A 27822-nucleotide genomic window follows, 5' to 3' on the forward strand; every position below is an offset into this window, starting at 1 on the left:
CGTGTGTTTCACCATTCCAACAATCCTCAATCTCTCTATGTCTCAGTGTCCTTGCGTTTGTTTGGGCATCACCCAGAACTGCCTGCTGGAAGGCTTCATTGGCCTCGGAGCGGCGCTCATGGCCATCGTCGTCCTCCCGGCGGAGTCGGCGAACCTTTTCAGCAGCATCCTCCTCCTCAACGGTGTCACCCTGGTGCCGAGCGCGCTGCAGTTCGCCGGCAGGTGGACGGGACGCAGGAAGCCGCCCCGGACGTCCAAGCTTCTGAGTCTGGCCTCCCTCTGCTGCTGTCTCGTCGCCTTAGCACTGTCGGTCGCCAAGGCGGCGTTGGTGGCGCCCGACAATGGCTCCACGGAGGCAAGAAGGTTCGCGCACCTGGCGCTGCTGCTGCTGAGCCTGCTGCTCGTGTCCCTGTCGTGGTGGGAGAACTTCCTGCCCGCTGGTTGGCTCCGGGAATTCCGCAACGCCATCGGGGAATCGCGGAACCTCGCCGAGTTCTACGGCTCGCTCGTGCGCACGCTCATCATCGTGGCGGTCGTGCTGCTGGACGCGGGCGTCGAGGACGAGTGGAGGAGCTTCAGCGCCATCGCCGGCATCGCGGAACACCGCGAGAGCATTGCGCTCGCCCTGGCTCTGCTGGGCGTGCAGGTGGGCGCCTCCATCCTCTGCAAGTGGCTCGCGAACGCCGCCTGCAAGATCCGCCAGCAGGGGAGCTGCTTCGCCGCGCCGCTCTGCCTCGCCACGCCCGCTGCCCTGGCAGTCGTCTTTGCCCTCCACCTCGCGCTCGACACCTCGGGCGACTCTCGCTACGACTGCGAGTCGGTCCGACGGTGGAACGGCTCCGAGCGGACGATGCCCGCAACCGCCTCACTCTTCTACGACCGCACGGCCGCCGCCGTCTGCTCGTTCGTAGGCGCCGGCGAGGACTCCGCAGTGGACGCCGTGGCCACGTTCGGCGCCGGGGCTCTGTGGTTGGCGGCGCTGCTGCTGGCGGCGGCGCCCGCGTTGCGCCCAGATGACGCGACGCGCATGGAGCGCACACGCGAGCTCTTCGTACGCCGCACCCCGCAGCCTGCGTGTCTCATTGCGGGGCTGCTGCTCAACCGGCGGCAGCAGCAGCAGGAGGAGGAGGAGGTGGTGGTGCTGGAGGAGAGGAGGTCCGTATGTTGGTGTTGGTGCGATGTATTGGACTTGCGTGTGTGACTATGAGCGTGTGTGACTATGAGTAATTTGTGACTAGGTATTAGGTGTGTGTGTGACTAGGGGTCTCTGTGAGTAGGTGTGTGTGTGTGACTAGGTTGGTTCATGTAGCCCGCATGCCCAGCTACCGTATGTTGAAACGGCTTTTGTTCGGCCGGGTCGAGGGGGCTAGGCGGGCGCGGCACGGGCTAGAGAAGAGATGGAGTGATGTGGTACAGGGAGACGTGGAGCTGAGTGGACTTGCCGATGACTGGTACCAGCGGTGTCAAGATCGGCCTCTGTGGAGGAGGCTCGTGAAGGATGCTACTGGGCAGTTGGAGGCAGTCGCCCTCCAACAACAACGGAGGGTGGAGGAGCGACGCTCACAACAACGAGCCGAGCGCCGTGTGGCTAAAGCACAGCAGGTTGGCACAGGTGGTGCATCAGCCAGTCATCTCAGTCAGTCGACCCGTAGCACCTGGGTTTGCCCCGTGACCTCCTGCCAGTGGGCGTTCGACACTTCACGTGGCCTCAAGGTGCACATGGCCTGGCACAAGCGTCGTGGTGACGTCACCGCCACTTAGTGGCGAATGGCGGTTGTGTGACTAGGTGTCTCTGTGAGTAGGTGTGTGTGTGACTAGGTGTCTTTGTGAGTAGGTGTGTGTGTGTGACTAGGTGTCTCTGTGAGTAGGTGTGTGTGTGTGTGACTAGGTGTCTCTGTGAGTAGGTGTGTGTGTGTGTGACTAGGTGTCTCTGTGAGTAGGTGTGTGTGTGTGTGACTAGGTGTCTCTGTGAGTAGGTGTGTGTGTGACTAGGTGTCTCTGTGAGTAGGTGTGTGTGTGTGACTAGGTGTCTCTGTGAGTAGGTGTGTGTGTGTGTGTGACCAGGTGTCTCTGTGAGTAGTGTTGTATATGTGGGTGTGTGAAAATTGATGAAAAATAATTAAAACCAAATGAAATTCGAAATTTGCATAATTAATCCGAAATTATGCTAATTCGTGTAATTATGCGTGTAACTATGCTAATTAGAGAGGTAATCGTATTCATTTATACGAGAGGGTGTGGTTGTGTTAATGATAGCCTTCATGATAATCAGGCCCCGCCTCGTTGACGAGGTGGGGTTATCAATCAGGATAACGCAATCAATCGTGTGCAGTTACGCTAGTGTCAATTCGGCCTCGTTGTCTAACTTCGTATTATTGATCAGCATAATACAATGATTCTCGCTTTAACACTCCCTGAGTGTTCATATTTTAGGTCCCAAGTTCATATCATTCGCTTTATTAACGTTTAATGAGTGTGGATTGGTGTGTTTATAGTTTAGGTTCCCGAGTTCATATCTCGTCGCAGGATACAGATTTATGCAAAAATTCCAGGAAAGAATCACACGACCACTTCTGTATTAATCAATTTATTTTCTAATTAAACCTTAACTATAATATGTATGTGACTCTCAATCTCGGAACTTCAACACGGTATCCACACGGTATCAAGACAGTATCATCAACGACTGTACGATTTCACTTTGATAACACATGGACCCCGCATAAAGCGATTGCTGTTAGTGAGAGAGAGAGTTAGCACATGCCAACGCTATGCTACACAAAAGCTTATACATTATAATATGAACGATCATTATGCTTGAAATGGTCAGCACATTATCACAGGCGATTGATTAACATGCAACGGTATTCATATAAAAAGACAATCAAACAGTTATTATTTCCAAAGGCATAAATGTAACAACAGATCCACCGGACAGACTATAAGATTACCGAAATGGCTTAGTGTGAGGGTATGCGGCGGAACGGGTTATCTCACGGGAGATTAATTAATTAATTCGTGAATAAGATTGTATGATCAGAAAATCGGTTTAGCACGATTCCTCCCCGGGAGCGTAGCTTCGTGGCAAAGGTTCCAAGGGTTAATTCGCATTGATGGATCGGTTGGTAACTTATGCGATTAGAAGTACAGTCCAAAACAAAATATTAAAGAGGGAAATTATGAATATACTTATAAATGTCAGACTGTTATCACACAATCGATGCTTCCACAGCCAGATGGTTCACGGACTTGAGTGTTCGCCTCTGGTTAAGGACCCGTGTATGTTTGAGTGATATGAATTGTTTTGAATAGTCAGTGTTTGGAATTAATTCTTTGCGTTGCCATACGCTGAAGTTGGCATCGCTTGGAGGAGAAGTAGCCTCGCTCCCTTTAGAGCGGTGAGGTGTGTGGGAGTGCATCATACGAATCGCCGCCCTCCTCCACGCAGCAGCCAGCCTCTGTCCACGGGGGAGAGTTGCTTGATCGCTCTCAGTGCTGCTCAGTGGACACCTCTCTCCACTGCTGGATGAGCTGCGCGATCACGCTCGTGCTGGTTCGCTGACAGCAGTTTCTCTCCGCTGTTGGATGAGCTGCATCGGCACGCTCCCTCTCTCTGGGTGGAGAACTCGAACGTGCTCGTTGCTGGTTTGCTGAAAGCAGGTTTTTCTCCACTGCTGGATGACTCAAGTCGCACGTGCTCTTGCTCTGGTTTGCAGAAGCTCTTGCTTGGTGCGTCGGTCGCTCTGCAGCTGGACTCAATGTAGAATAATCTTTCAGCAATACTCTGTCTTTCAGCTCTTGGAAATCACACTAGGTGACGCCTCACTACCCTGCGAGTCTTGCCAACGTCAGTGGGTAGCGACGGGGCCACTTTGGCTTCTGCTCGCCGCCCCCTGCTCTGCAGCTCGCCGGCTGGCGACCTGTTGCTCTCGTTCCCGATTGGAACTGCTCCTGAGCCGACCCACTGGTCGAACTCCCCGCGTTCCGACCTCCTCCGAGTCGAACTCCCCGAGTTCCGACCCCCCTGGTCGAACTCCCCGAGTTCCGACCCCTCCGAGTCGAACTGTCTCCCGAGAGTCGACCCACTCCTGTCGAACTCTGGTGTTTCAATGCTCAGGATCCTCTTTTTATGCCCAAAAATCCCTTCACTCGGATCCTGCCCACAAGGCGGGGTTTCTTTCGATTTTTGCTGTGTCAGGATTTGTCCGTATGTATCTGCGTCCGTGTGTGTGTCCGTACGTGTCAGTGTGTGTCCTTGTGCATCACTCACGGTATATTCCGTTGTCATACTCCTACCATAAAACCCACAAGTAAAACAATCAAATGTTATAAATTGTCTCGAAGGCGCCTCTCTGTCTGGGTGCACAACCTGGAGGGAGGGGCGATATTCCCTCCGACTTTCACCGACGCACAAAGAAATGGTTAAAAAGTTTTAAGTTAACATTTCATCAGAGTTCCATAGTTATGATTCTGTATTAATCCAAGGTCTGAGTCAGCTTCTCGTTGTGGTGTTTGACTCGTGTTTCCCCAAGCGTATACACACTCCTACCCCGCGCTGCAGGGATACAAAGACGGCCGGGATTTCCCTTTCTCTCCGACCCTGGGTTTAACATCGCCCTTTGCTTATGTTGCAGTTTTGCTGTGCGCTTGCATTTCTTTTCCTCTCTAATCTTACTTTAACCCTGCTTATTATTTGTGTATGGGTGGAGGCTAGAGCATTTATGTTGACTTAGGAAAACCTGATTGTTATAGGCTTCGGGTCAAGTCGTATAGAAATGATTAAAATATGGAAATACATTTAATGTTAAACCAATAGACGGTTGATGGTTACATTGATGTAGCTATTGGCAGGGTTCAATTGAAGTTGGTGTGAAGATCCATAACTTTAGCCTACCCTGTCGTTGAATTCCGATTTTAAGTTACTTTAATAGTAATTTAGAACCAATCATCTTTTTGACTGAACTATATCTAGGCTAACGCAAACTCCCAGTGACCCTGGCTTGGTGTGTTTACGTCAGCCCCTGGCAATCCGCTGTGCTCTGCTCTCTATCTGCTCCCTCTGACCCTGGGAGGGCTCTTAATGTCAAAATCGTGTTAGTGGGTCATGGTAAAGATAACCTCCACATGCCATGCGGAGGCCTGGTTTGGTGTTTTTATTCATTATTATTATAAAAAAAACCAATAGAAACATGTATCTATATGTATCTGAAAATTACCTGTTAACATTAAGATGGAAAAGGGGCCTAGATACAACATTCCGCCCTTTTAAAAATGATCGGTGGTCAATTGGCCACGGGTCATTTTTAAAACAAAGAATCTATGCACTTTTCCATCATGAATCATCAATATTACTCAAGTAATTTTTCCTTACAACGCGCGCACGTCACAACTTATGATTGCATTTGAAATAAGAAAAGAAATACTAAAAGGAAGGTAAAACAAGGGGACATTGTTTTACTGGCTACATGTTATAGGAGATGTCGTTATTCCATGTACACACGTTCAATACTGTCCGCAATCGGAATACATTTTCGGGTTTGACCAGTGGGAAATTCAACAAAAATGCCAGCTGTCTGGTCTGGGAGTCCCCATGTATGGGTGTGGCTGTACCCATTTTAAAGGCAATTTGTACCTGTGTTGTACTGATTGTTTCCAGGGATGCTGATGGTAGCACATTTTTTTTTTTAGTGTTGGAGTTACCAGATATGAAGGAATTTGTCCTTGGAGAAGATCACTGATGCTGCCGCTGGTGCAATGCAACAGGTCTTTGGATCAACCATTGAATTGGCTGTCGAGTATTCTCTTCTTCGTACAGATCTCGGATTGGGAAACCCAATTCTTGGATTGTTAAGTTAACCATGGCGGAGTGCAGGTTAACGAGAACCACGGTGTCTCTCTGTCTTTCTCATGTTACCTCTCTGCCACCTTTGTACCAAGTCATTGATAACCTGACTGACTCTTTTAGTCACGAGTGTATCATATCTCTCATGGCCAGGTATCTTAGAGTTACCTATGACCCTTCCATGCAACATCATCATATCATCGTCCCGGCTCATCGTCGTGATGGCTTTGGCCTAATGAACATGGCTCACTGGTTCGTAGCGGTAATTTATTTTATCACTCCCTTTCCATGTGAGATTGTGTGACGTGAAGTTATGCTGTGCGTAACCAGGATCAACATACACCACGAGTTTCCGTGCTCGACTGTTGGGGTCATTTGCATTCTCCGCAGCCCTGTGCACATCTGCTGCCTCTGGGAGTCGATTTGACTCTGGGCCACGATTCCCTTCTGCGCTACGATTCCGTGCCACGATTCGATTCTTGGTCACGATTCGATTCCGTGCTTTTGAGTGTGCTGTGTTTCAACACAATTCCCGATCCGTCACGGATATTCTTCTCCTCCACTTCAACACTCTGATCTCCATCCCTCCTTAGTGTGCCCGAGCACAATTTAACATCCAAAGGCTGATGTCTGCATTCATCTGCCTCTTCCACAGTACACTCACGCACTTCCGCGACACAAGGGGTGGCATTTATATTTACCAGACAATCAGGTTTTCCTTTCCCTCCCTGCGATTGGTTATCATCTCCTGTAGGATCACACTTTAATGCAGTTATGTTTCCCTGCTCGATAGGTGTGTCAATTACGGGAGCAACACTTGCGCTCTCCACCACATTATCAGAACTGGTACCCGACGCAGTTATTTTTTTCCAATCATTGGGACCCTCCTGGTTTACCTTGTCAACAGCAGCCTGCTTAATTTTTTTAACGGGTCCATGATTTCCCTGCAGCTCCACGGACACTGCTCTTACTGAAAGCTCCCTCTCAACCAATGTGATTGATTCATCACGTGCCCGTGTCATTTTTTGTGTCTCAGCCAAGCTCACGCCTGTCTCCCTATTCCTCATGCCTCTGCTCTCTCCTGGTAAAACTGGTGGGGGAATCGATCGGAAGTGGGCTGATTGTGTTTGATCCCTCGTGTGTCGTGGCATTGGGACCCGGCATGATTCTGCTCTTGGTCTACACACACCGCGATTCTCGCAAATATGCGTCCCTGCACGCTGCGATCGCTCCCAGCCTGCGGGCCATTGCCTCGCTGGTGGTGCTGTGTTTCTGCTCACGTGATTTTTATTTCCCTCTGAAACGCTGGTTACATCATCCCTCTCCCTGGGTGTCGTAGAACTATTGTCTTTAGCTCTGTACAGCCAAGCTCTGTGCGCCTTATCCTCTATATGGTGTAAGGAGGCTGTTTCTGGATTCAAAACCATTCCCACAATTTCTGTAATCTCTGGACTCAAAGACCCAAAAAACATAACTTTGAACCTTTTGCCACCTTCGTGATACTGATCCACATCACCCGCGTAGTACGCTCTTTTAAACCGTAGGAGGTAATCTCGCGGATCCTCGTCTGCGCACTGGGTCATAGATTTTGCAGCATTAAATCCCTCAGACCATGTTAAATATTCTCCAAACTTCCGGCTCACTGCCAGGCTCAGCTTTTTGAAATCGTTCCGAACCTTGTATGAAAGCGACTTTACCCATGGTATAGACTGCTCGTGCAAGTTTCGTCTCAGTAAACTGGCTTTCTCATTCGTTTTCCTCAAACCCCTGATCACTGCTTCTGCTTCTACCGTTGCGATGTGAGCGTGTATGTCTCTGTTCCTATCGTGTGGATCAAAGTAGGGAATTCTGACGAGAGCCTTGTCCATCAATTTCAGAGTTTTACTACTGAATGAGTATTCGGACAGTTGATCATCGTCAGAGGCGTCTGTTCCTGAGGAGTGCTCACTCGAGCTGTCACCATCACGGTGGCGCTGCTTAACATAACTTTTGTAGTGCCTCTTGCACCTGTAACGTGAGTCAACTTTGCTCGGTGATTCCTGCTTATCCCATGGCTCATGCTTGTGTGATGTGCGTCTTTCTGGAAAGTAATCTCTGCCATAGGTTCCACGTCGGTCGTGCTTGCGTGGAATGCGTCTACCAAATGAGCTGTCTCTGTCATGTCGCTCGTCTTGCCCCAGCTCCGCCCTTTTTTGCTCGATCAGTACAGAATATCCTGCTGACTTAGTGTTAATATTTTTTTCCTCTCTACCCTCGAAGTTGTCAGTCCTATGTTTTCCTGTTTTCATCCGTATCTCTCCCTCCCCTCTCTCGAGTCGCGAGGGGGAATCTCTGTCAAAACCACTTTGATTGGTAGCCACACCTCCTGTGTGACCTGTCTCTGGTTTACGTCCGCGTGGCTCGGAGTGTGGTAAACTGTTACTCCCATATGTGTTATGTGTATCAACATCTGGGGGTTTCGCTGGTGCATTCTGCGCCGACTCTTTTTCTCTCACGAGGGTGTGCAGACGCTCTACCTCCTCTATTAGGGACAGTTTCTCCTTTCTTTCCCTTTCAAATTTTACCTCATTCCATAATCTTTTTCTGTCTGTCTGTGTGAGGAGATATGAGTCTAACCTTACTATTTCTGCAATTTTTACATCACGTTCGGCTTTGTTACATGTCATCACGTCCTTAAGTAGTTTCCTCCTATGTGCCTTAACATCTTCTATATGTCTCCCCTCCCATATGTCTCTCTGCTCTGTCTGCTCTCTAGCAGTCCGTCCAGTACATTTTAACACAAATTCACGATATTGTTTTTCCATAGATTCTATCTCCTCCTAGGAGGTCCCCTCTATATCGGTGTTATGCGTTGGGGTGTCAAACTCAGAATGTTGCGGGTCATGCCGTTCTCTATTATGTAGTGTAGTTAATAGACTTAAGAGTGTATCTTAATTCTAACATCTCATGTGCGGCGTGAGTTACTCTGGAATTCCACTTCAGAGCACATATAAAAACATTTGTATCACAGGATATTGGTTCAACTCGAGCAAATAATCTTACCCCCACTGTCTTTGTTATCCACTGCTACTCTGGTATTTTCCTTCAGAGTGCGTTTTTTTGTTTGTTTTACCCGTTTACAGTCGCATGGCAATGTTAGTTCACAATACCTTGATTAATGCAACAGTGATTCGTTCCTTAATTTAAGCATAAACTGTCTGCGAGAGATCCCGGACGAGCCCCCAATTTGTTGTATATGTGGGTGTGTGAAAATTGATGAAAAATAATTAAAACTAAATGAAATTCGAAATTTGCATAATTAATCCGAAATTATGCTAATTCGTGTAATTATGCGTGTAACTATGCTAATTAGAGAGGTAATCGTATTCATTTATACGAGAGGGTGTGGTTGTGTTAATGATAGCCTTCATGATAATCAGGCCCCGCCTCATTGACGAGGTGGGGTTATCAATCAGGATAACGCAATCAATCGTGTGCAGTTACGCTAGTGTCAATTCGGCCTCGTTGTCTAACTTCGTATTATTGATCAGCATAATACAATGATTCTCGCTTTAACACTCCCTGAGTGTTCATATTTTAGGTCCCAAGTTCATATCATTCGCTTTATTAACGTTTAATGAGTGTGGATTGGTGTGTTTATAGTTTAGGTTCCCGAGTTCATATCTCGTCGCAGGATACAGATTTATGCAAAAATTCCAGGAAAGAATCACACGACCACTTCTGTATTAATCAATTTATTTTCTAATTAAACCTTAACTATAATATGTATGTGACTCTCAATCTCGGAACTTCAACACGGTATCCACACGGTATCAAGACAGTATCATCAACGACTGTACGATTTCACTTTGATAACACATGGACCCCGCATAAAGCGATTGCTGTTAGTGAGAGAGAGAGTCAGCACATGCCAACGCTATGCTACACAAAAGCTTATACATTATAATATGAACGATCATTATGCTTGAAATGGTCAGCACATTATCACAGGCGATTGATTAACATGCAACGGTATTCATATAAAAAGACAATCAAACAGTTATTATTTCCAAAGGCATAAATGTAACAACAGATCCACCGGACAGACTATAAGATTACCGAAATGGCTTAGTGTGAGGGTATGCGGTGGAACGGGTTATCTCACGGGAGATTAATTAATTAATTCGTGAATAAGATTGTATGATCAGAAAATCGGTTTAGCACGATTCCTCCCCGGGAGCATAGCTTCGTGGCGAAGGTTCCAAGGGTTAATTCGCATTGATGGATCGGTTGGTAACTTATGCGATTAGAAGTACAGTCCAAAACAAAATATTAAAGAGGGAAATTATGAATATACTTATAAATGTCAGACTGTTATCACACGATCGATGCTTCCACAGCCAGATGGTTCACGGACTTGAGTGTTTGCCTCTGGTTAAGGACCCGTGTATGTTTGAGTGATATGAATTGTTTTGAATAGTCAGTGTTTGGAATTAATTCTTTGCGTTGCCATACGCTGAAGTTGGCATCGCTTGGAGGAGAAGTAGCCTCGCTCCCTTTAGAGCGGTGAGGTGTGTGGGAGTGCATCATACGAATCGCCGCCCTCCTCCACGCAGCAGCCAGCCTCTGTCCACGGGGGAGAGTTGCTTGATCGCTCTCAGTGCTGCTCAGTGGACACCTCTCTCCACTGCTGGATGAGCTGCGCGATCACGCTCGTGCTGGTTCGCTGACAGCAGTTTCTCTCCGCTGTTGGATGAGCTGCATCGGCACGCTCCCTCTCTCTGGGTGGAGAACTCGAACGTGCTCGTTGCTGGTTTGCTGAAAGCAGGTTTTTCTCCACTGCTGGATGACTCAAGTCGCACGTGCTCTTGCTCTGGTTTGCAGAAGCTCTTGCTTAGTGCGTCGGTCGCTCTCAGCTGGACTCAATGTAGAATAATCTTTCAGCAATACTCTGTCTTTCAGCTCTTGGAAATCACACTAGGTGACGCCTCACTACCCTGCGAGTCTTGCCAACGTCAGTGGGTAGCGACGGGGCCACTTTGGCTTCTGCTCGCCGCCCCCTGCTCTACAGCTCGCCGGCTGGCGACCTGTTGCTCTCGTTCCCGATTGGAACTGCTCCTGAGCCGACCCACTGGTCGAACTCCCCGCGTTCCGACCTCCTCCGAGTCGAACTCCCCGAGTTCCGACCCCCCTGGTCGAACTCCCCGAGTTCCGACCCCTCTGAGTCGAACTGTCTCCCGAGAGTCGACCCACTCCTGTCGAACTCTGGTGTTTCAATGCTCAGGATCCTCTTTTTATGCCCAAAAATCCCTTCACTCGGATCCTGCCCACAAGGCGGGGTTTCTTTCGATTTTTGCTGTGTCAGGATTTGTCCGTATGTATCTGCGTCCGTGTGTGTGTCCGTACGTGTCAGTGTGTGTCCTTGTGCATCACCCACGGTATATTCCGTTGTCATACTCCTACCATAAAACCCACAAGTAAAACATTCAAATGTTATAAATTGTCTCGAAGGCGCCTCTCTGTCTGGGTGCACAACCTGGAGGGAGGGGCGATATTCCCTCCGACTTTCACCGACGCACAAAGAAATGGTTAAAAAGTTTTAAGTTAACATTTCATCAGAGTTCCATAGTTATGATTCTGTATTAATCCAAGGTCTGAGTCAGCTTCTCGTTGTGGTGTTTGACTCGTGTTTCCCCAAGCGTATACACACTCCTACCCCGCGCTGCAGGGATACAAAGACGGCCGGGATTTCCCTTTCTCTCCGACCCTGGGTTTAACATCGCCCTTTGCTTATGTTGCAGTTTTGCTGTGCGCTTGCATTTCTTTTCATCTCTACTCTTACTTTAACCCTGCTTATTATTTGCGTATGGGTGGAGGCTAGAGCATTTATGTTGACTTAGGAAAACCTGATTGTTATAGGCTTCGGGTCAAGTCGTAGAGAAATTATTAAAATATGGAAATACATTTAATGTTAAACCAATAGACGGTTGATGGTTACATTGATGTAGCTATTGGCAGGGTTCAATTGAAGTTGGTGTGAAGATCCATAACTTTAGCCTACCCTGTCGTTGAATTCCGATTTTAAGTTACTTTAATAGTAATGTAGAACCAATCAGCTTTTTGACTAAACTATATCTAGGCTAGCGCAAACTCCCAGTGACCCTGGCTTGGTGTGTTTACGTCAGCCCCTGGCAATCCGCTGTGCTCTGCTCTCTATCTGCTCCCTCTGACCCTGGGAGGGCTCTTAATGTCAAAATCGTGTTAGTGGGTCATGGTAAAGATAACCTCCACATGCCATGCGGAGGCCTGGTTTGGTGTTTTTATTCATTATTATAAAAAAAAAACCCAATAGAAACATGTATCTATATGTATCGGAAAATTACTTTTTAACATTAAGATGGAAAAGGGGCCTAGATACAACAGTAGGAGTGTGTATGTGACTAGGTGTCTCTGTGAGTAGGTGTGTGTGAATAGGTCATGGCCTCCCCTTGCTAAAATTAGTAACTGGTGTGGTGTGTAAACATCACCACTGGGGAGGCGGCCGGGCGTGGTGTTGGCCACCCACCCGCTTGTGTGCAGTGCCGGCCTTCATAGGTGCTCGCTATCAGCACGTCCCCCAACAGTTTGTTCAGGCTACACAGGGGAACTCTTTTTGTTTGCTGTATTTATGTGACGAGGTGTAAGTGTCATTAGATGTCTGTGTGACAAGGTGTGTGTCTGTGTGACTAGGTGTGTGTCTGTGTGACTGGCCATAAACTCCCTCAAGTCCCGTTTCCCGCTTCATCGGTGCTAGTCGCTAACAGCCCTTGCCCCAACAGTCTCTCAAGGCTCTATGGGCGATCTTTGTTTTTAGTTTGTGTTAGTCTGATCGATGCCTTTGTCTATGTTTCGTGTTTTGAGTGTCGGAGGTTAAGTATGAGCAGTGTAATCAAAGCAGGATTTTTTTTCTTTCTGAATTTATTTCATAATGATGACGATTTGTGACGTTTGCCCTTCTATTCTACAGACTGAAATATGTCCATCCCACAATATGCCCAATGCATAAAACAGAGAACCGCGCTCTGCGATTCCCTCTCTCAATCTGAACATGATTTCATCTTCTCGTTGTATCCTCTAGCAACCACAAGCAAGAGAGGGTGAAGATCTACTTGTGCGCAACCATGTGGCACGAGACCAAGGAGGAGATGACGAAGATCATCTCGTCCATCCTGAGGTGGTATATTCCCTATCGCCCAATTCCATCAAACGGCCGGATCCCAAGGGCCAGTGGGGGTCCCTCGCGAATATGGAGATGGGGTGTGGTCACGGCCCCGCGCACTTTCAAATGCCCTTCTGCGGCCGTCTGGAACACTCTTCCTTCCGATATTAGGAAACAACTGGAGCTATTTACTTTTAAATAATATTGACAACTAATTTCTTCAGAATTTATTTTTTGTGTTTAGATTGTTGTCCTTCTCCTGCACATTCGATTATCTTGGTTGGGTATGTATGGTGTGAAAGAAGTCCACCACACATACGTACATTCATTTCTGCAGGGCACCACACCAGTCAGGCTACCACGCTACCGCGTCCCTCCCTTCAGCTCAACGAGATTTGAGGATATTAATCTAAACTGCACGTTTAAAGTGTCCTGAAAAAAATATATCGTGATATATGCAGCAATGCATATGCCGGTGAAAAAATGTTAAACAAAATAGAACCACATTACTGTGGCTCTTATTTGGACAATCTACAGCAATGCCATATTACCATGTCGCATATACGACCGTCATATTTCGACCTTGGACATTTAACCGCTTACACGCAGTGCAGTATTTGTGGGCGGTGTATTTTCAATTTTCTTTGGATGCTCGTAAATATGACATCTTCACATGGAGCAGCGCGTTACTAACCTCGAGAACATTTGCCCTCCTTCGAACGTCGCAACTAATCAGCTGATTGTGTTTAACGCGGACCGGTCTTTGTATGTGACCATTGAACGATGTTTGTGAATTGTGTAAGCTGTAAACTTCTCTTGAGTTAACACGTCTGGGCTCCCGCAACAAAAATTATTATGATGCATGCTAATATTGAGAGCGTCGACAGGTGAGAGCCTGGGCAGGTGAGAGCCTCAACCAGGTGAGATCCTGGACAGATGAGAGCCTGGATGGGTTAGAGTCTGCTTCTTGGTTGCTCCTGCGTGTGCACCAGTGGGAGATACAGAGAGAGCTCCAGACGGCTGCTGACTGGTACAGCTACAGAGAAACGCACTCATCCAGAAGCCGGTGCCGGCGATGGGTAGAGATCGTTGTGAGTTGAACTCAGTAGGATGCGGTGGAAGTTTGCTGTGATCAGTGGGATGAGAAAGGTGTAGGAAACGTTTCGGCGGGAGACCTTGGGAGAGCGCTCGATTGCAGAGGAGAGCGATGCTGTACCATGACCTTGACTCGATGGGGAGCGTGTGGCGGGATAACAATAACGACCCTTCCCCCTTGCCGCTGCCAGGCTGGACAGGAGTGAGCCAAAGGATCTCAACGTCGGTTCCCGCGGCGGAGGGAAGAAGAAGAATGAGAAAAAGGAGGAGATGGAGAAGAATGAGAATAAGAAGGAGGAAGAAGAGGGGAAGGAGGGGCAGGATGGGAAGGAGGAGGAGAAGGAGAAAAATAAAGAAGAGAAGAAGAAAGAGAATGAGGAAAAGAAGCAGAAGGAGGAAAAGGAGGAAAAGAAGTGGGAGAAGGAGAATAATCATGAGGAGGAGGGGAAGACGGTGAAGCGGGAACCGTACGACTTCTCGGCTCACATCTACTTCGACGACGCCTTCGAGAGGAAGGAAGATCGCATGGTGGTCAACCAGTTCGTGACCAGCCTCACGGACGTCATCGCTGAAGTGTGCCGGTCAGTGCACCGGATGTTATTCTGTGGTAGCGATGAGCTGGGTGGGTGGGTGGAGGGAGGGAGGGATGGATGGATAGAGGCACGGGCCTTGTAATAACAAAGCACGGGACGACACGGGGTGGTTAAGCTCAGCTCGTGGTGCGAGAGACCACGGGAAGGATGGCAACAGGTTGCGCCGATGCCTTCGTTCAGAAGTGAATAGATCATGGTGAACGATGACGATGATTGGTGATGGTCACGCAGATGAACGTCGTGAGTGCGGATCGCAGGGCTAGCAATGCCTTCCTTGCGTCACCATCACCGTTGTTGAGTGCAAATCCGAAGGTGCACAAACTGACAATTGGCCGGCAAACAGAGACACTATGGTGGGCGGTGTGATAGATGGACGTTCACGCGCGTGTTGAATTGAGCAGAAACCTCATCTGTTGAACTATTTTTTGCACCATACGTAGCCAACCTTGCTGTAGAGCGGACTAGGCGCTTAACATAATTTACACAAACGGTGCAGCACTGGGGAGATAAAAGCAGGCGGGTGTGGTGCTGGTCACCCACCCCCTTGTGTGTCGGGCCGGCCTTCATGGGTGCTACTGGCTAACAGCCCTTGCCCCAACACTCTGTTGAAGGCTATACGGGGGGATCTTTGTCTTTTGTTCGTGCGTTGGTAAGAATTTGGGCAACGAGACGACTCAGTCTGGGCGACCGAGGCCCTCGCCGTGGGTGGAGCAATCGAGCAGCGAAGTTCGTGTGAACAGTAACAATGGTTGTAGAAGTAGTAGCGATAGAAGTGAGATACGGAGGCGACTGACTGGCAGAGAGCGAGCAAACGACTGGGAAATAATCTTTGAGTGCTGGATCATCAGTCACCCACGACTGCTGCTGCTTTACTCAATTCCGAATCAGAATATGTATTTATACTGCATGAGGAATTCGATGAGCTAAAAGCTCTATTTCACAGATGTCCAGCAGGGGCGGGTCAGACCGTTACCTCAACAAACAACACGATAGGAGTGCAAAGTATAGGACAAGTTAGCAGATCACAAATAAAACGAAACTATTCTTTTTTTTTACCAGGTAAGACCCACTGAGGTATAATCTTTTTTTAGAAGCGCACTGGACGCAAATGATAGCGTAACGAAGTGGCTTATCATGTGGAAATTTATAGCAGCAAAATAATCAAAATTATAAAAAAATATTCGAGTGCAGCAGTGAGGTGGCAACTGGGGACTTCATCCCAGATATGACAGCAGTAGCAGCAATGGAACATAGTAATTGGAGCACGTCTTCTCTTTCGCTTGTGCTGCTGCTGCTGATGTGAAGGTATTTTGATAAAAACTCGAAGATTCCACAAGAGGCGCCCTCAATGGAGAGGACTCAGACGCCGTACGGAGCGCGACTCTCCTACAAACTCCCGCACGGCAACTCGCTGTGCGTGCACCTCAAAGACAAGGAGATGATCCGCCACCGCAAGCGCTGGCCCCAGGTATTTGTTGCATCCCTGGGCTTCAGATCTTCTGCCCCAAATCTCATTGGGCCACAAACCCTACAACCGCATCCACACTTAGAGCATAGTAGCAACAGCAACAGCTGATGTGCTTATACATGACGATGACGATTATGCACAATTGGAAAAGTAAATATCTCGGTCAGTGTCCGGCGACGATACGTATGTTTGTTGAACTTCTATCGCACTGTACCTCACCAACCATGCTAATTGGTGGTACAGAGAAAGATAAAAATAAATAAACACAAAAAGCAGTTCTAAATAAATTAGTATCCAATCTAGAGTTAAAAGTGCACAGCTTCGGTGCATTCCTGATATCGACAGTGGTCACCACCTGGAACAGAGCGACTGAACACACAACGACTCAACACCCGATTCACAACACAAATGAAGGGAGAGGCATCATCACAGCAGCGATGATTCGCCACTCCGCTACTCCTGACGCAATCATCTGGATCGTCAACCACCTCGATGTAAATTTACAGCTCGCTCTACGAGTCGACATCAGCATCAGCCGTAAGAAGCAGATGGCAATAGCTCACATCTATTGAAGCCATCTGTATGCTACCTCGAGAGTCATGCTCTCATATTGAAATTAAATCACGTGATGATTAATAATTCGTTTCACGTGCGAATCAGTGCACACCATAGAGACGAAGATACCACGTATAGGCTCAGCAGGCTTTTTGGGGCAAGTGCTGTAAACGAGTTGCACACAGCAGTGTTGTCCGTGACCGAGTGTTCCCCGACTCGATTGATTTGGTGTTCCGTGGTGTTACCCGTTGAGTGCTATGATGATGATGACTGCACCAGGGTTGTTATCGATGTATCACAGCAATCTCACGCCGATACTCATTTGCGTGTTGTTCTATTGCCTTCTATCCACGACTGGGGGGGGGGGGGGGGGGGAAGGTTGGTGGCGCTGTTGAGTTGCACTTGAGCAGCACGCGCTGTCATGGCCATTGGGTCGAGAATAATAACGGAGCGGCAGCCAAAGAATGGAACTCATTGCGGAGAGGTGACCACTGGGGAGATGGAGCGATGGAATCAGTCGGTAATAGAGGTTCTGGGTGGATAACGACTCAGGATCTCATGAAACATCGCGACGACTTGGGTAGGTCTTAATCCAGTAGTGGATCAATCACGGCGGCTGCTGCTGCTGCTGATGGTGATTGTTGTTATTAAACCCCTTGACGTGTTCTGTACAGGTGATGTACTTGTACTACCTCCTTGGCTGGAAGATCTACCACAAGATCCACACAGTTAAGAAAGATGAACAAGAGGAATGGGTAGAGGTAAGGATTTTGTAAACTGCAAAGACAACGACGCCTCATATATCCATTAACAGACTGTTGAGGCAAGTACTGTTAGCGAGCACTTGTTAAGGGTGGGATGGCATGCGAGCGGGTCGTGTGTCCAACACCACGCCCATCCGCCTTTTTCTCGCCAGTGCTAATGTTTACTCATTTAAGGCCAAGCCGACATAGGGGAGGCCACTTTCAACTTAGCAGTATAAATGGGTAGGCCCTGCACATTCCGTGGATGGGCAGTTCTACATGCGGTGGGGTAGAGTGTGAGTATTCGCACTCTACCCCACCGCACGCGAACCACACGCAAGCTGCCCATCCAGGGAACGTGCAGGGCCTACCCAATTATACTTCTCCCAAGACGTGGGAGCAGTGTGGAAGTGTAGGCCAAATACACCCTGCTAGGGTGCCGCCATGGCGAGATTTTAACTACCTCGCTTGGTATGCAGGAGGCACTGCGTTCGATCCCGACCCTGATGCCTGCCTATTTTAAGTTTACGTGTCTCTCTCCCCTTGGCCGCATGGATATATCTCTGGGTCCTCCGGTTTTTCCCTCCACATTTAGAATCAACATCACGCATTTCGTGTATTTGGCTGCTATAAATATCCAAGTGATAATCCACTTTGTTGAGCTATTATTTGTGATAGCCAGGTCGCTTCTGAAAAGAGCTAATTGCTCAGTGGGTCTTGCCTAGTAAATTTAAATTGTTTCGTTTGTTAGAGGGTCTCTCTCTCTCAGGCCCTTTCCCTCTGGGTCGAGGCCCAGTCATAGCGTGCACTATGCGTGTCTCTGCACGCAGAGTCGGCACATTTAGAAGTTAATCTTTGGTTGCCTTTCTGGCACAATCTGTCACTCAACGCGCCATCATCACGTTGATACTCAAAATAGTGTAGTGGGTTCCACGGAGGCACACACTTGAACTCGGAGGCAACACGTTTATTCTTACACCCCAACAGGGTAACTACATAAACATACAGCAGGTTAACTAGACGACAACGGGTAACTAGACCACAACGGGGTAACTACATAACCGGGTCAGTAAGTAACACACTGCCTGACCCACGATGCCGAGCATAAAGACCGACGACCGAGGATCGAAGAGGCGTAGCACCGACACGTTCCATTCCAACAGACAGCCTGGATCGGCTCTCGGGACCTCCCTTTTATGCCCCTGAGCGTGGCCTGGCTCCGCCCTCGGCCACGCACCCTTCTGGATATTACCAGAAGGTTCTAGGCCTAATATCACGTGTCCCTCTCGCCACCTTTTGGCCCCCCTCATTATCCTGTCCTGGTCACGTGCCCTCTCGGGTTCACCTAGACTGTCACGTCCTCAACTGCCCTCTCTCTGATAGTCACCAGAAACATGCCCCGTAGGGCGCCCTTCCATGCCAAACATACTCTGGTGCCAGAGAGAGGCTCTAACACGCACAGTTCCCCTATTCTGTCAGTAACTGGTGCTAAACGCCGTAGTGACCCAATATAGGTCACTACAATAGCAATATAACTTTCTATACAAAAAGAAACAAATATATACACTTATTACAGTTGTTTAAAATAGAAGTGTAAAATAGGTTTGCGGCTGAAATTTAGTTGTATTTATGTTTAACTTCTTTCACACCATACGTAGCCAACCGTGCTAATCGGAGGTGTGGGGGCAGGACAACAAACCAAACACAAAAAGCAGTTCTAGAGAATGTAGTTTCCAATCTAATTGATTATTTAAAAGTGCAAACCTCCAGTTGCTTCCTAATATCGGAAGGAAGAGCGTTCCAGACAACCGTAGAAGCGCATCTGAAAGCGCGAGATGCAGTGCCCATCTTTGTTCGATGGCTCGCCCAAAGCCGCTGCTGCGAGGATGACCGGAGTTAGTTGTTGGTGTACGCAAGCGAAAAGAGCCGCGTTGTTGCTGTTGAGTTGTCACTTAATGAAGTGACGATGGAGTCGAGTGTGCGCACCGCTTCAGGGAGGTTGTTTCCAGAGGTTGTAGCGCTGCAGATAGAAACGATCTCTCCACCCGCGTGGTTGTTATTACGAATCCACTGGAGCTATGCACTTTTAAATAATCTATTTGAACACTCATTTCTGTGAAATGCAGTTTGTGTTTAGTTTGTATCCTTTCCTGATGAACATGGTTGGCTACATACGATGCGAAAGAAGTTATACATACATACAATACATACAGCTAAGGCCGTAGTCATGGAGTCAACATTGGGGGGGGGGACTAAGTCTTCCAGGGGGTCTCCCCCAGAAAAAATTCTTAATTTGAATACTGGTTTCCTGCCATTTCCTGCCTAAAATATATAAAAAATATTCACTAACACATAGGACTTTTTTTTACAATAATGTCTAATAGTGTATTGTATTCCAATGCTCTGTTTTTTCTTATTTACCTTTTCTTGTTTCATTGTATGTAATGGCAGAGATCAGGGATTAATAAAGTACAACCATAACTACAATCATATAAACAGAAATTTGTTTTATAGCAATACATTGGGGGGGACATTTTGAGCATATTTGAATATTGGGGGAGACATCCTCCTTGCATACAGCATGCATACGTTGTGTGTTTGGTTGTTAGAGGTTGGAGAAGGAGCGTTGGGGTTGAGGAGCTAAGTGAGCGGGTTGCTTTGCTTGCTCTGTACGAGGTCACGGCTGTAATGCCACCGCTGTTGCTGATCTGTCTCCATGCCACTACTCCCCGTTCACCGCCGCAGAGGAAGAAGCGCAACACCTACGTGCTGGCCTTGGACGGAGACACGGACTTCTACCCCTCGGCGCTCTCCATGCTGGTCGACCGACTCACGAGGGACTCCACCGTTGGCGCCGCCTACGGGAGAATTCACCCGACGGGCGTGGGTGCGCAGACAGCTGTGGTGTGTGTGGTGGTGCAGGGTGTGTGTGTGGTGCAGGATGTGTGTGTGTGGTGCAGGATGTGTGTGTGTGGTGCAGGATGTGTGTGTGTGGTGCAGGATGCTTGTGTGGTGCAGGATGTCTGTAGTGCAGGATGCTTGTGTGGTGCAGGATGTGTGTGGTGCAGGATGTGTGTAGTGCAGGATGCTTGTGTGGTGCAGGATGTGTGTAGTGCAGGATGTGTGTGTGATGTAGGATGCGCGTGTGTGTGGTGCAGAGTGGTGGTGCAGTGGTTAGTGCACTGCGCTATGAACCTGGCGACCCAAGTTCGATTCTCGCTCAAGGTCAACACCAGTGACGATTATCTGAACCCGTACAGCGGCTCCCCTAGGTCAACTCAGCCTCAAATTATAACCTGGTACGATGTTTAAATGTCGCCGCTGGGGAGACAAAGGCGGCCGGGCATGGTGCTGGCCACCCACCCCCTCGGTGTGCCGTGCTGGCCTTCATAGGCGCTTCTTGTGAACAGCACTTGTTCCAACAGTCTATTAAGGCTACACAGGGGATCTTTGTCTTTGGTGCGGGATGTCACCAGATATCAGCAGCGCCGAGCCTGGACAGCGCTTGAGAATGGGTGCGTGTGGATGGCAGATGTGTACAGCGTGATTTTACTGGTAGGAAACGTAGTGCACTGGAAGCCCAACCGGGATTAATTCACAGGAGGCAGGGGATTAATTGTGCATGTCTGTGGATGTCTGTCCACGTGGGAGGGGTGCGGCTGGGTGGAGAAGGGATGGTAGGGAGGGGCTGGGTGGGGAGGGTGGGGAGGGGCTGGGTGAGGAGGGTGGGGCTGGGTGGGGGTGGGAGGGGTGGGGCTGGGTGGGGTGGGGCTGGGTGGGGAGGGGCTGGTCACCCCGTGATGCCCTTATATGGACTGGAAGCCCAACCGGGATTAATTCTCACAGGAGGCAGGGGATTAAGTGTGTATGTCTGTGGATGTCTGTCCACGTGGGAGGGGTGGGGCTGGGTGGAGAGGGGAGGGTAGGGTGGAGCTGGGTGGAGAGGGGAGGGTAGGGAGGGGCTGGGTGGGGAGGGGCTGGGTGGGGAGGGGAGGGTGGGGCTGGGTGGTGGGAGGGGTGGGGCTGGGTGGGGAGGGGCTGGTCACCCCGTGGTGCCCTTATAAAACTCAAGGTTTAACCTACTCACGCCGGCTTGTGCCCGCCCTCACAGTCGGGCATATTTGCGGAATACACCACGCTGCCGTTGACCCTGGCCATTGACCGAGCAACCCAACGTTCCTACCAGCTCCCTCCACAGGAATGTGTTAATTGTTTACAAGTTATGGAAACCCGCGACAGTGATTAACGTTTGGATCGGATCTGATTTTGTTGATTTCGCATTCTGGGTGGGGAAATCAACGCCCCGCCCAGCCCCACTTCCTGGTCGTGCCACACAATTTAACTGTGCGAACCACATGCCCGCCCCGCACGTTTTATTGCTCGGCTTTTTATTGCTCGGCGTATTAACTTCAGGACCTTGAACGCCTTCGCCTCTGTTAAAGTCCTGCAGTAAAATGGCACTCAACCCAATCAGATTACGCACAACCGTTGCAGGTCGGAATTAAGCATTCAACAATTAATTCCCATCAGGTTATCGTTGAAGTAATTGGAAAACATGTAAATTGCAGTGGCCTAGGGTGTCCCTGATGCAATCCTCACGCAAGATTCACCCTCAGTGCACACGCTGTTTCAGCAGACTAACAGAACGCCAGTTTAACACGTAGGCTTTTGCAAGCAATATTATTCATATTAAAGGTTTTTGTGTTAGTTCGCATAAGTATAAATGTTTAGTAACCCTCTACCTCCCTACACAGCCAGTCAGGTTTGTCACTTAAACAAAATGCGCCAATTAATGACTACTTCAGCCCACCCGTGTATTGGAGAGTAAATCTACATTTACAATTCGAGTACGATTTGCGAAATCGCCCGATGATGCTGAATGCAATTACCAGCAAAACCTCGTACTCAAATTGTAAATGTGTTGTCTCTCTCTGCTTGTGTCTGTCTTTGTGTCTCCGTGTTTGTGTCTTGTCTCTTTCTCAAATTTTACACTTAACTTCTAATTTAGCAATCTTTGGAAGAACGTAATCAACCAGGCTATGCGTTAATTGTGTGTTGACCGACTCTCTGTGTTGCATTGCATTACTTTCCCAAATTTTACTAAGTTTTTTTATTCAGTTTATTTTCTCTGTGTCTCCATGTTCTTTTTAGTATTTCCTGCAGTCACGAAAGCTCCAAAGCTCTCATTGACATGCTAATTTATCTACCCCCCCCTCTCTCTCTGCCCCCCTCTCTCTATTTAAGTCCTCGACACAGAGGCCATGTTTCTCTGTGTGCCTATGTGTGTGTCTCTCTCTGCTGATGTGTCTGTATATGTGTCTCCGTGTCCGTGTTTTGTCTCTCAAATTTAGCAATCTTTGGAAGAGCGTAATCAACCAGGTAGGGTTGATTACGTTGTATTGCATTATATTTCTAAGTTGACCAGGTTTGTTTTTTCTCATTCATTCGTACCTGATGATGATTGCTTGTGTTGCAATCGAAACGTCGTATTCTATTATTTAATTTATTTTGTTTCTACGTGACTTTACCGAAAGAACCAAAAAGTAATTCCTTCAGTCACGAAAGCTCCAAATCAAGCTTACTGGCTGTGTCAGATGGAGGAGGGTTATGACACATTTATACTTACGTGATCTAACCCAAAAACCTTTAATGTGAATCACAGAACGCCGTTGCTACCACAACTACTCGGGATGTTTAAATAAAGTTAAATAAACACACACGTAAGCACGGTGGAAGGATTGTAATTAAATCAACACGCATCCACCACAGCAATACTGAGTGGACATGGAGCAGGATTAGTATATCATGAAGTGGTCTGAGAAAGACCACTACCACCGCTAGTAATGGAAGTTTAACTTTACATAACTCAAATGAAATACCAAAATACTGCAAAGACTTCGGAGTAAATTACGCAAATCCTATAGAATTATTAAGTGAAAATAAAATCAATATCATTATTATCAGCCGTGATCCATACACTGCGGGATGAAGGCCTCCCCCCAAGTCGTCGCCATCTCTCACGACTCGCCGATGTAATAATCCAACATATCGCCAACCTTGGTAATCGTCTAACCTTCCTGACCAGCTGGCTCGCAAACAATAAATAAATAGATGGCCATGAAATCTGCCAGGAGAAGATAGCAGTGGGCATGAGCTGGCACGTGCCATGCTGAGCTGAGGCAGACCACAGGCTGACTAACACCAATTCTAGATTTAAAGCTTTCGTGACTGCAAGGATCCATACTCTTTGGTTCTATTGGGTAAAGTCACGTAGGTAAAAAAAATAAATAACAAAAATCACGACGTTTCGACCACAACACAAGTGGCCTTCATCAGGTGAAGGGACCAACCTGTCTGGAGGACAGCGTTGGAGTGAAAAAAGTCAAGAGCAGGTCGCCTCCTTTAAGCTGTGAGTGGGTAAACAGAAAAAACGCCTTGACAAAGGAATTAGCATAAAAATGTAAAGCTGTGCAAGCTCGCAAATAGCATCAAAAATACATTAGCACCACCGTGAGAGTTTGGCATGCCACTAATTGAATGAATATACTGTACCATTAAAAATAAATTTAACGTTTGGTTCGATTTAGAACATCTTTCCAATGGTTGCTTAATTTGAAGCCATCTTCTCGGTTGAAATTGTGTCTGTGTTTGTAGATCTGGATTGCCTCGTGAACAAATCTCTGATAAAAATCCGTGGGTTTGCAAAGAACCTTGGTATCGGAGAAAATTATATCGTGATCACCCACAGTGTTGTAACAATGATCAGCTACGGCAGAATAATTCGTTTTGCCGTGTTTCAAATCTGATTTGTGCTCGCGAATTCGGTCAGAGACATGTCGCTTTGTCTCCCCGATATAGCAATCACCGCAGGTACAACTCAATTTGTAAACCCCGGGGTACTGTAAGTCAGGAATGACATCCTTCGCGGATGGGATCAGATCACGGTCTCTTTGTTCACCAAGGTCCCAGTACCTAATACCATTGAAATAATTGAAAATTTGGTCCAACATGGACTAGACCCCGACACACCTGCACTGGTTAGGCACTGCCTCAAAAATACCTACTTTACTTGGAATGGCTCCTTCTACAAACAAAATGAGGGTACCCCCATGGGATCCCCCTTGTCACCAGTGATAGCCAATATTTTCATGGAGAAATTTGAATCAGACGCCATCCAGACTTCCACCCTCAGACCTTCCCTGTGGAAGAGATATGTGGATGACACTTTCGTCATTTGGCCACATGGCCTCCCAGCTCTGAACCTTTTCATCGCCACATCAATTCCAGACATCCCGCCATCAAATTCACCATGGACGTGGAGAAAGATGGCAAGCTACCATTCTTAGATGTTCTGTTTGAGAGGAGACCTGATGGCTCATTGGGGCATTCTGTCTACAGGAAACCCACCCACACAGATTCCTACTTGAAACCTGATTCCCACCACCACCCAGCCCAAAAGAATTATCTCATCAAAACTTTATACCATAGGGCTCATTGCATTTCGGACCAACACCACCTGACCAGTGAATTAAAACATGTACACCTGGCCCTCAAAAGGAATGGATACTCTGACCGTACCATCCGCCAAGCTGTTTCTCCCTCCATACAGAAACAACCACTTGATACTCCGGTAAAAACCATCACACTACCATATATAGCAGGCGTTACTAAAAACATTTCCAAAATTCTAAACAAACACAAGATCCAGGTCCGGTTCAATACAGTACACAAAATTCGTGATCTGATCCCATCCGTGAAGGATGTCATTCCTGACTTACAGTACCCCGGGGTTTACAAATCGAGTTGTACCTGCGGTGATTGCTATATCGGGGAGACAAAGCGACATGTCTCTGACTGAATTCGCGAGCACAAATCAGATTTGAAACACGGGAAAACGAATTCTTCTGCCGTAGCTGATCATTGTTACAATGCTTTGGGTGATCACGATATAATTTTCTCCGATACCAAGGCTCTTTGCAAACCCACGGGTTTTTATCAGAGATTTGTTCACGAGGCAATCTAAATCTACAAACACAGACACAATTTCAACCGAGAATATGGCTTCAAATTAAGAAACCATTGGAAAGATGTTCTAAATCGAACCAAACGTTAAAGGAATTTTTAATGGTACAGTATATTCATTCAATTAGTGGCATCCCAAACTCTCACGGTGGTGCTAATGTATCTTTGATTCTATTTGCGAGCTTGCACAGCTTTACATTTTATGCTAATTCCTTTGTCAAGGCGTATTTTCTGTTTACCCACTCACAGCTTAGAGGCGACCTGCGCTTGACTTTTTTCACTCCAACGCTGTCCTCCGGACAGGTTGGTCCCTTCACCTGATGAAGACCACTTGTGTTGTGGTCAAAACGTCGTGATTTTTGTTATTTTATTTTTTTACCTACGTGACTTTACCCAATAGAACCACAGAGTATGACTAACACCAAACAGTGTTGTATATGTGGGTTATGAAAATTTGATGAAAATAATGAAAATTAAATGAAATTTTAAATTAGCATAATTTATCCAAAATTACATGAATTTGTGTAATTATGCGTATAAATTATGCTAATTCGAGATATAATCGTACTAATTTATGCGAGTGGGTGTGGTTATGATACTGCAGGTCGTTATGATAATCGGGCCCCGCCTCGGTGACGAAGGTTGGTTATCAATTGAGATGAGACAATTAATCGCATGCGGTTATGCAGGTGTTGTGAGCGTGAATGAGAGAGTCAACTTGGCTTCGTTGTTTAACTCCGTATTAGCAATAAGGATACGATTATTCTCGCTTTGACATTTATTGATTATGTGTGTTAGTGTGCTTATGATAGGTCCACCAAGGTTCAGATCTCAATCGCAGAACAATTCTTATGCGGAATTTCAGAAATAATCACGCACAACCCTTCTGCTTTAATCAATTTTATTCTCTAGCTAAACTTTAATTTTGGATAATATGAGAATGCTCAATCTCGGAATTTCAACACAGCATTAACACGGTAACCATCACGATTGCGTTTCACTTTCATTCATTCCCCCCCGCATAGCGCGAGCAGTTGGTGAGAGAGAGATGCTAAGAACATGCATATGCTATCCTAACAAAAACCTTAACCTTATAATATGCAAATTCGTATTTGAAAATTGCCCACACAGTACCACATCCCTTCATAGACCTTCAAGTCAATTCTTATCACGTTGTTTCACTTTGGGTATTGGCAATTAATTTTTATGCAATGTAACACGAACATATGAGAAATATGAATAAAGTCCTTAAAATTATGCAACGATATTCATACGAAAAACAATAAAACAAGTATTATTCCTACAGGCACAAATGTGCGTTAATGGATTCGTTGGCAAGATTATGCCATTGAAAAGAAAAAGGTACGACTCTTTTGCTTCTAAATGACCTTATCCACGTAACTCAATGGCAGCAGTGTTTTTCATTATCAATTGATTTTTAATGCACCGCCTTGGAGTGGCAACCCTTCTTGATTATCCCGATATGCGTATCGTGTGTCTTCTTTATCACTGGTTCAATTCTTTGCGTAAAGCAGACGCCGAGGTTGGCATCTCTTATGTCAAAAATGTGTTTGTTCCCTGCGGAGCAGTGGGGGTGTGAGGGTGAGCGTGTGGGGGAGGGGGCATATGAACACGGTACACAGTTTCTGTCCACAGCTGGCTGGAAGAGTCGGCACGACGCTCGCCGTCGTCGCGCCGATGGGTGTTGAGTGTGGGCCCGCTGCTCTCTCCTGGTGCTGCTCGAACGCTCTCAGCGCTGGTGGCGCACGGTGGCGTGAAGTGGCGTTGGTGGCGTGAACAGTGGCGCGCTGTAGCGCTGGCTGGCGCTGGTGGCGCGCTCTGAAGTGGCGCGCAGTGGTGGCGCTGGTGGCCCGAACAGTGGCGCGCAGTGGCGCTGACACTCTTGCTGGTCAGGCTCTTTCCGCTGCTGGATAAGCCAAGTCGCACGCGCTCTCTCTGTTGAGATGCCCGAGCGCTCTCAGCTGATTCGTTGGCAGCCGGGTTCTTCACTGCTGGATGACTGAGCTGCACGCTCTTGCTTGGCAGCGCTGGCTGCGCTGCAGCTAGAAGCTGGCACTTGATGTAGGAATAAAGTTTTGAGTGATACTTCGTCCCTTCGGCTCTGAAATCACTTTCGTTGATACATCGCGACTCGGCGATCCTCGCTACTCAGCGAGGCTCGCACTTCTTGGAGCCAGCCGTTCGCTGTGACTGCTCGTGTCTTGTCGAACTTCTTGAACTGTTGATCTGTCTTGACTGAACTTTTGAAAAAATGGTTGGACCGTTATATTAAAAAAAAATTCTCCGCTCTGCGCAGTGAAAGGGGG

At 47.6% G+C, this 27822-nt stretch overlaps 1 protein-coding gene across 2 annotated transcripts; it reads left to right on the forward strand.

Annotated features, from left to right (window-relative positions):
- Positions 1-37: 37 nt before the first annotated feature.
- On the forward strand, positions 38-27608 carry LOC116957733 (uncharacterized). 2 transcript variants are annotated; one of them, XM_076064821.1, is made up of 7 exons: positions 38-1155; positions 12939-13034; positions 14306-14695; positions 16013-16175; positions 17405-17491; positions 20219-20360; positions 27152-27608. In XM_076064821.1, the coding sequence occupies exons 1-7, from the start codon at positions 38-40 to the stop codon at positions 27202-27204; spliced, it is 2049 nt and encodes a 682-aa protein (XP_075920936.1). In that variant the 3' UTR covers positions 27205-27608. The 2 variants fall into 2 exon arrangements, with proteins under 2 accessions (XP_075920936.1, XP_075920935.1); XM_076064820.1 differs by lacking the exon at positions 27152-27608 and having other exon boundaries at positions 20219-21139.
- The last annotated feature ends 214 nt before the right edge of the window (positions 27609-27822 follow it).

This window comes from Petromyzon marinus, unplaced genomic scaffold, assembly GCF_048934315.1.
Source record: "Petromyzon marinus isolate PM22_M1 ecotype Great Lakes invasive population unplaced genomic scaffold, UKy_Petmar_22M1.pri1.0 PM_Scaffold_77, whole genome shotgun sequence".
Taxonomy (NCBI): Eukaryota; Metazoa; Chordata; class Hyperoartia; order Petromyzontiformes; family Petromyzontidae; genus Petromyzon; species Petromyzon marinus.

Excerpts from the sequence above, each read along its gene's own strand:
- LOC116957733 (XM_076064820.1), top strand. The coding sequence starts at position 38 with ATGTCTCAGTGTCCTTGCGTTTGTTTGGGCATCACCCAGAACTGCCTG. Across the intron at positions 13,035-14,305 it reads ATCATCTCGTCCATCCTGAG|GCTGGACAGGAGTGAGCCAA; the intron begins GTGGTATATTCC and ends TGCCGCTGCCAG. Across the intron at positions 14,696-16,012 it reads GTCATCGCTGAAGTGTGCCG|GTATTTTGATAAAAACTCGA; the intron begins GTCAGTGCACCG and ends GCTGATGTGAAG.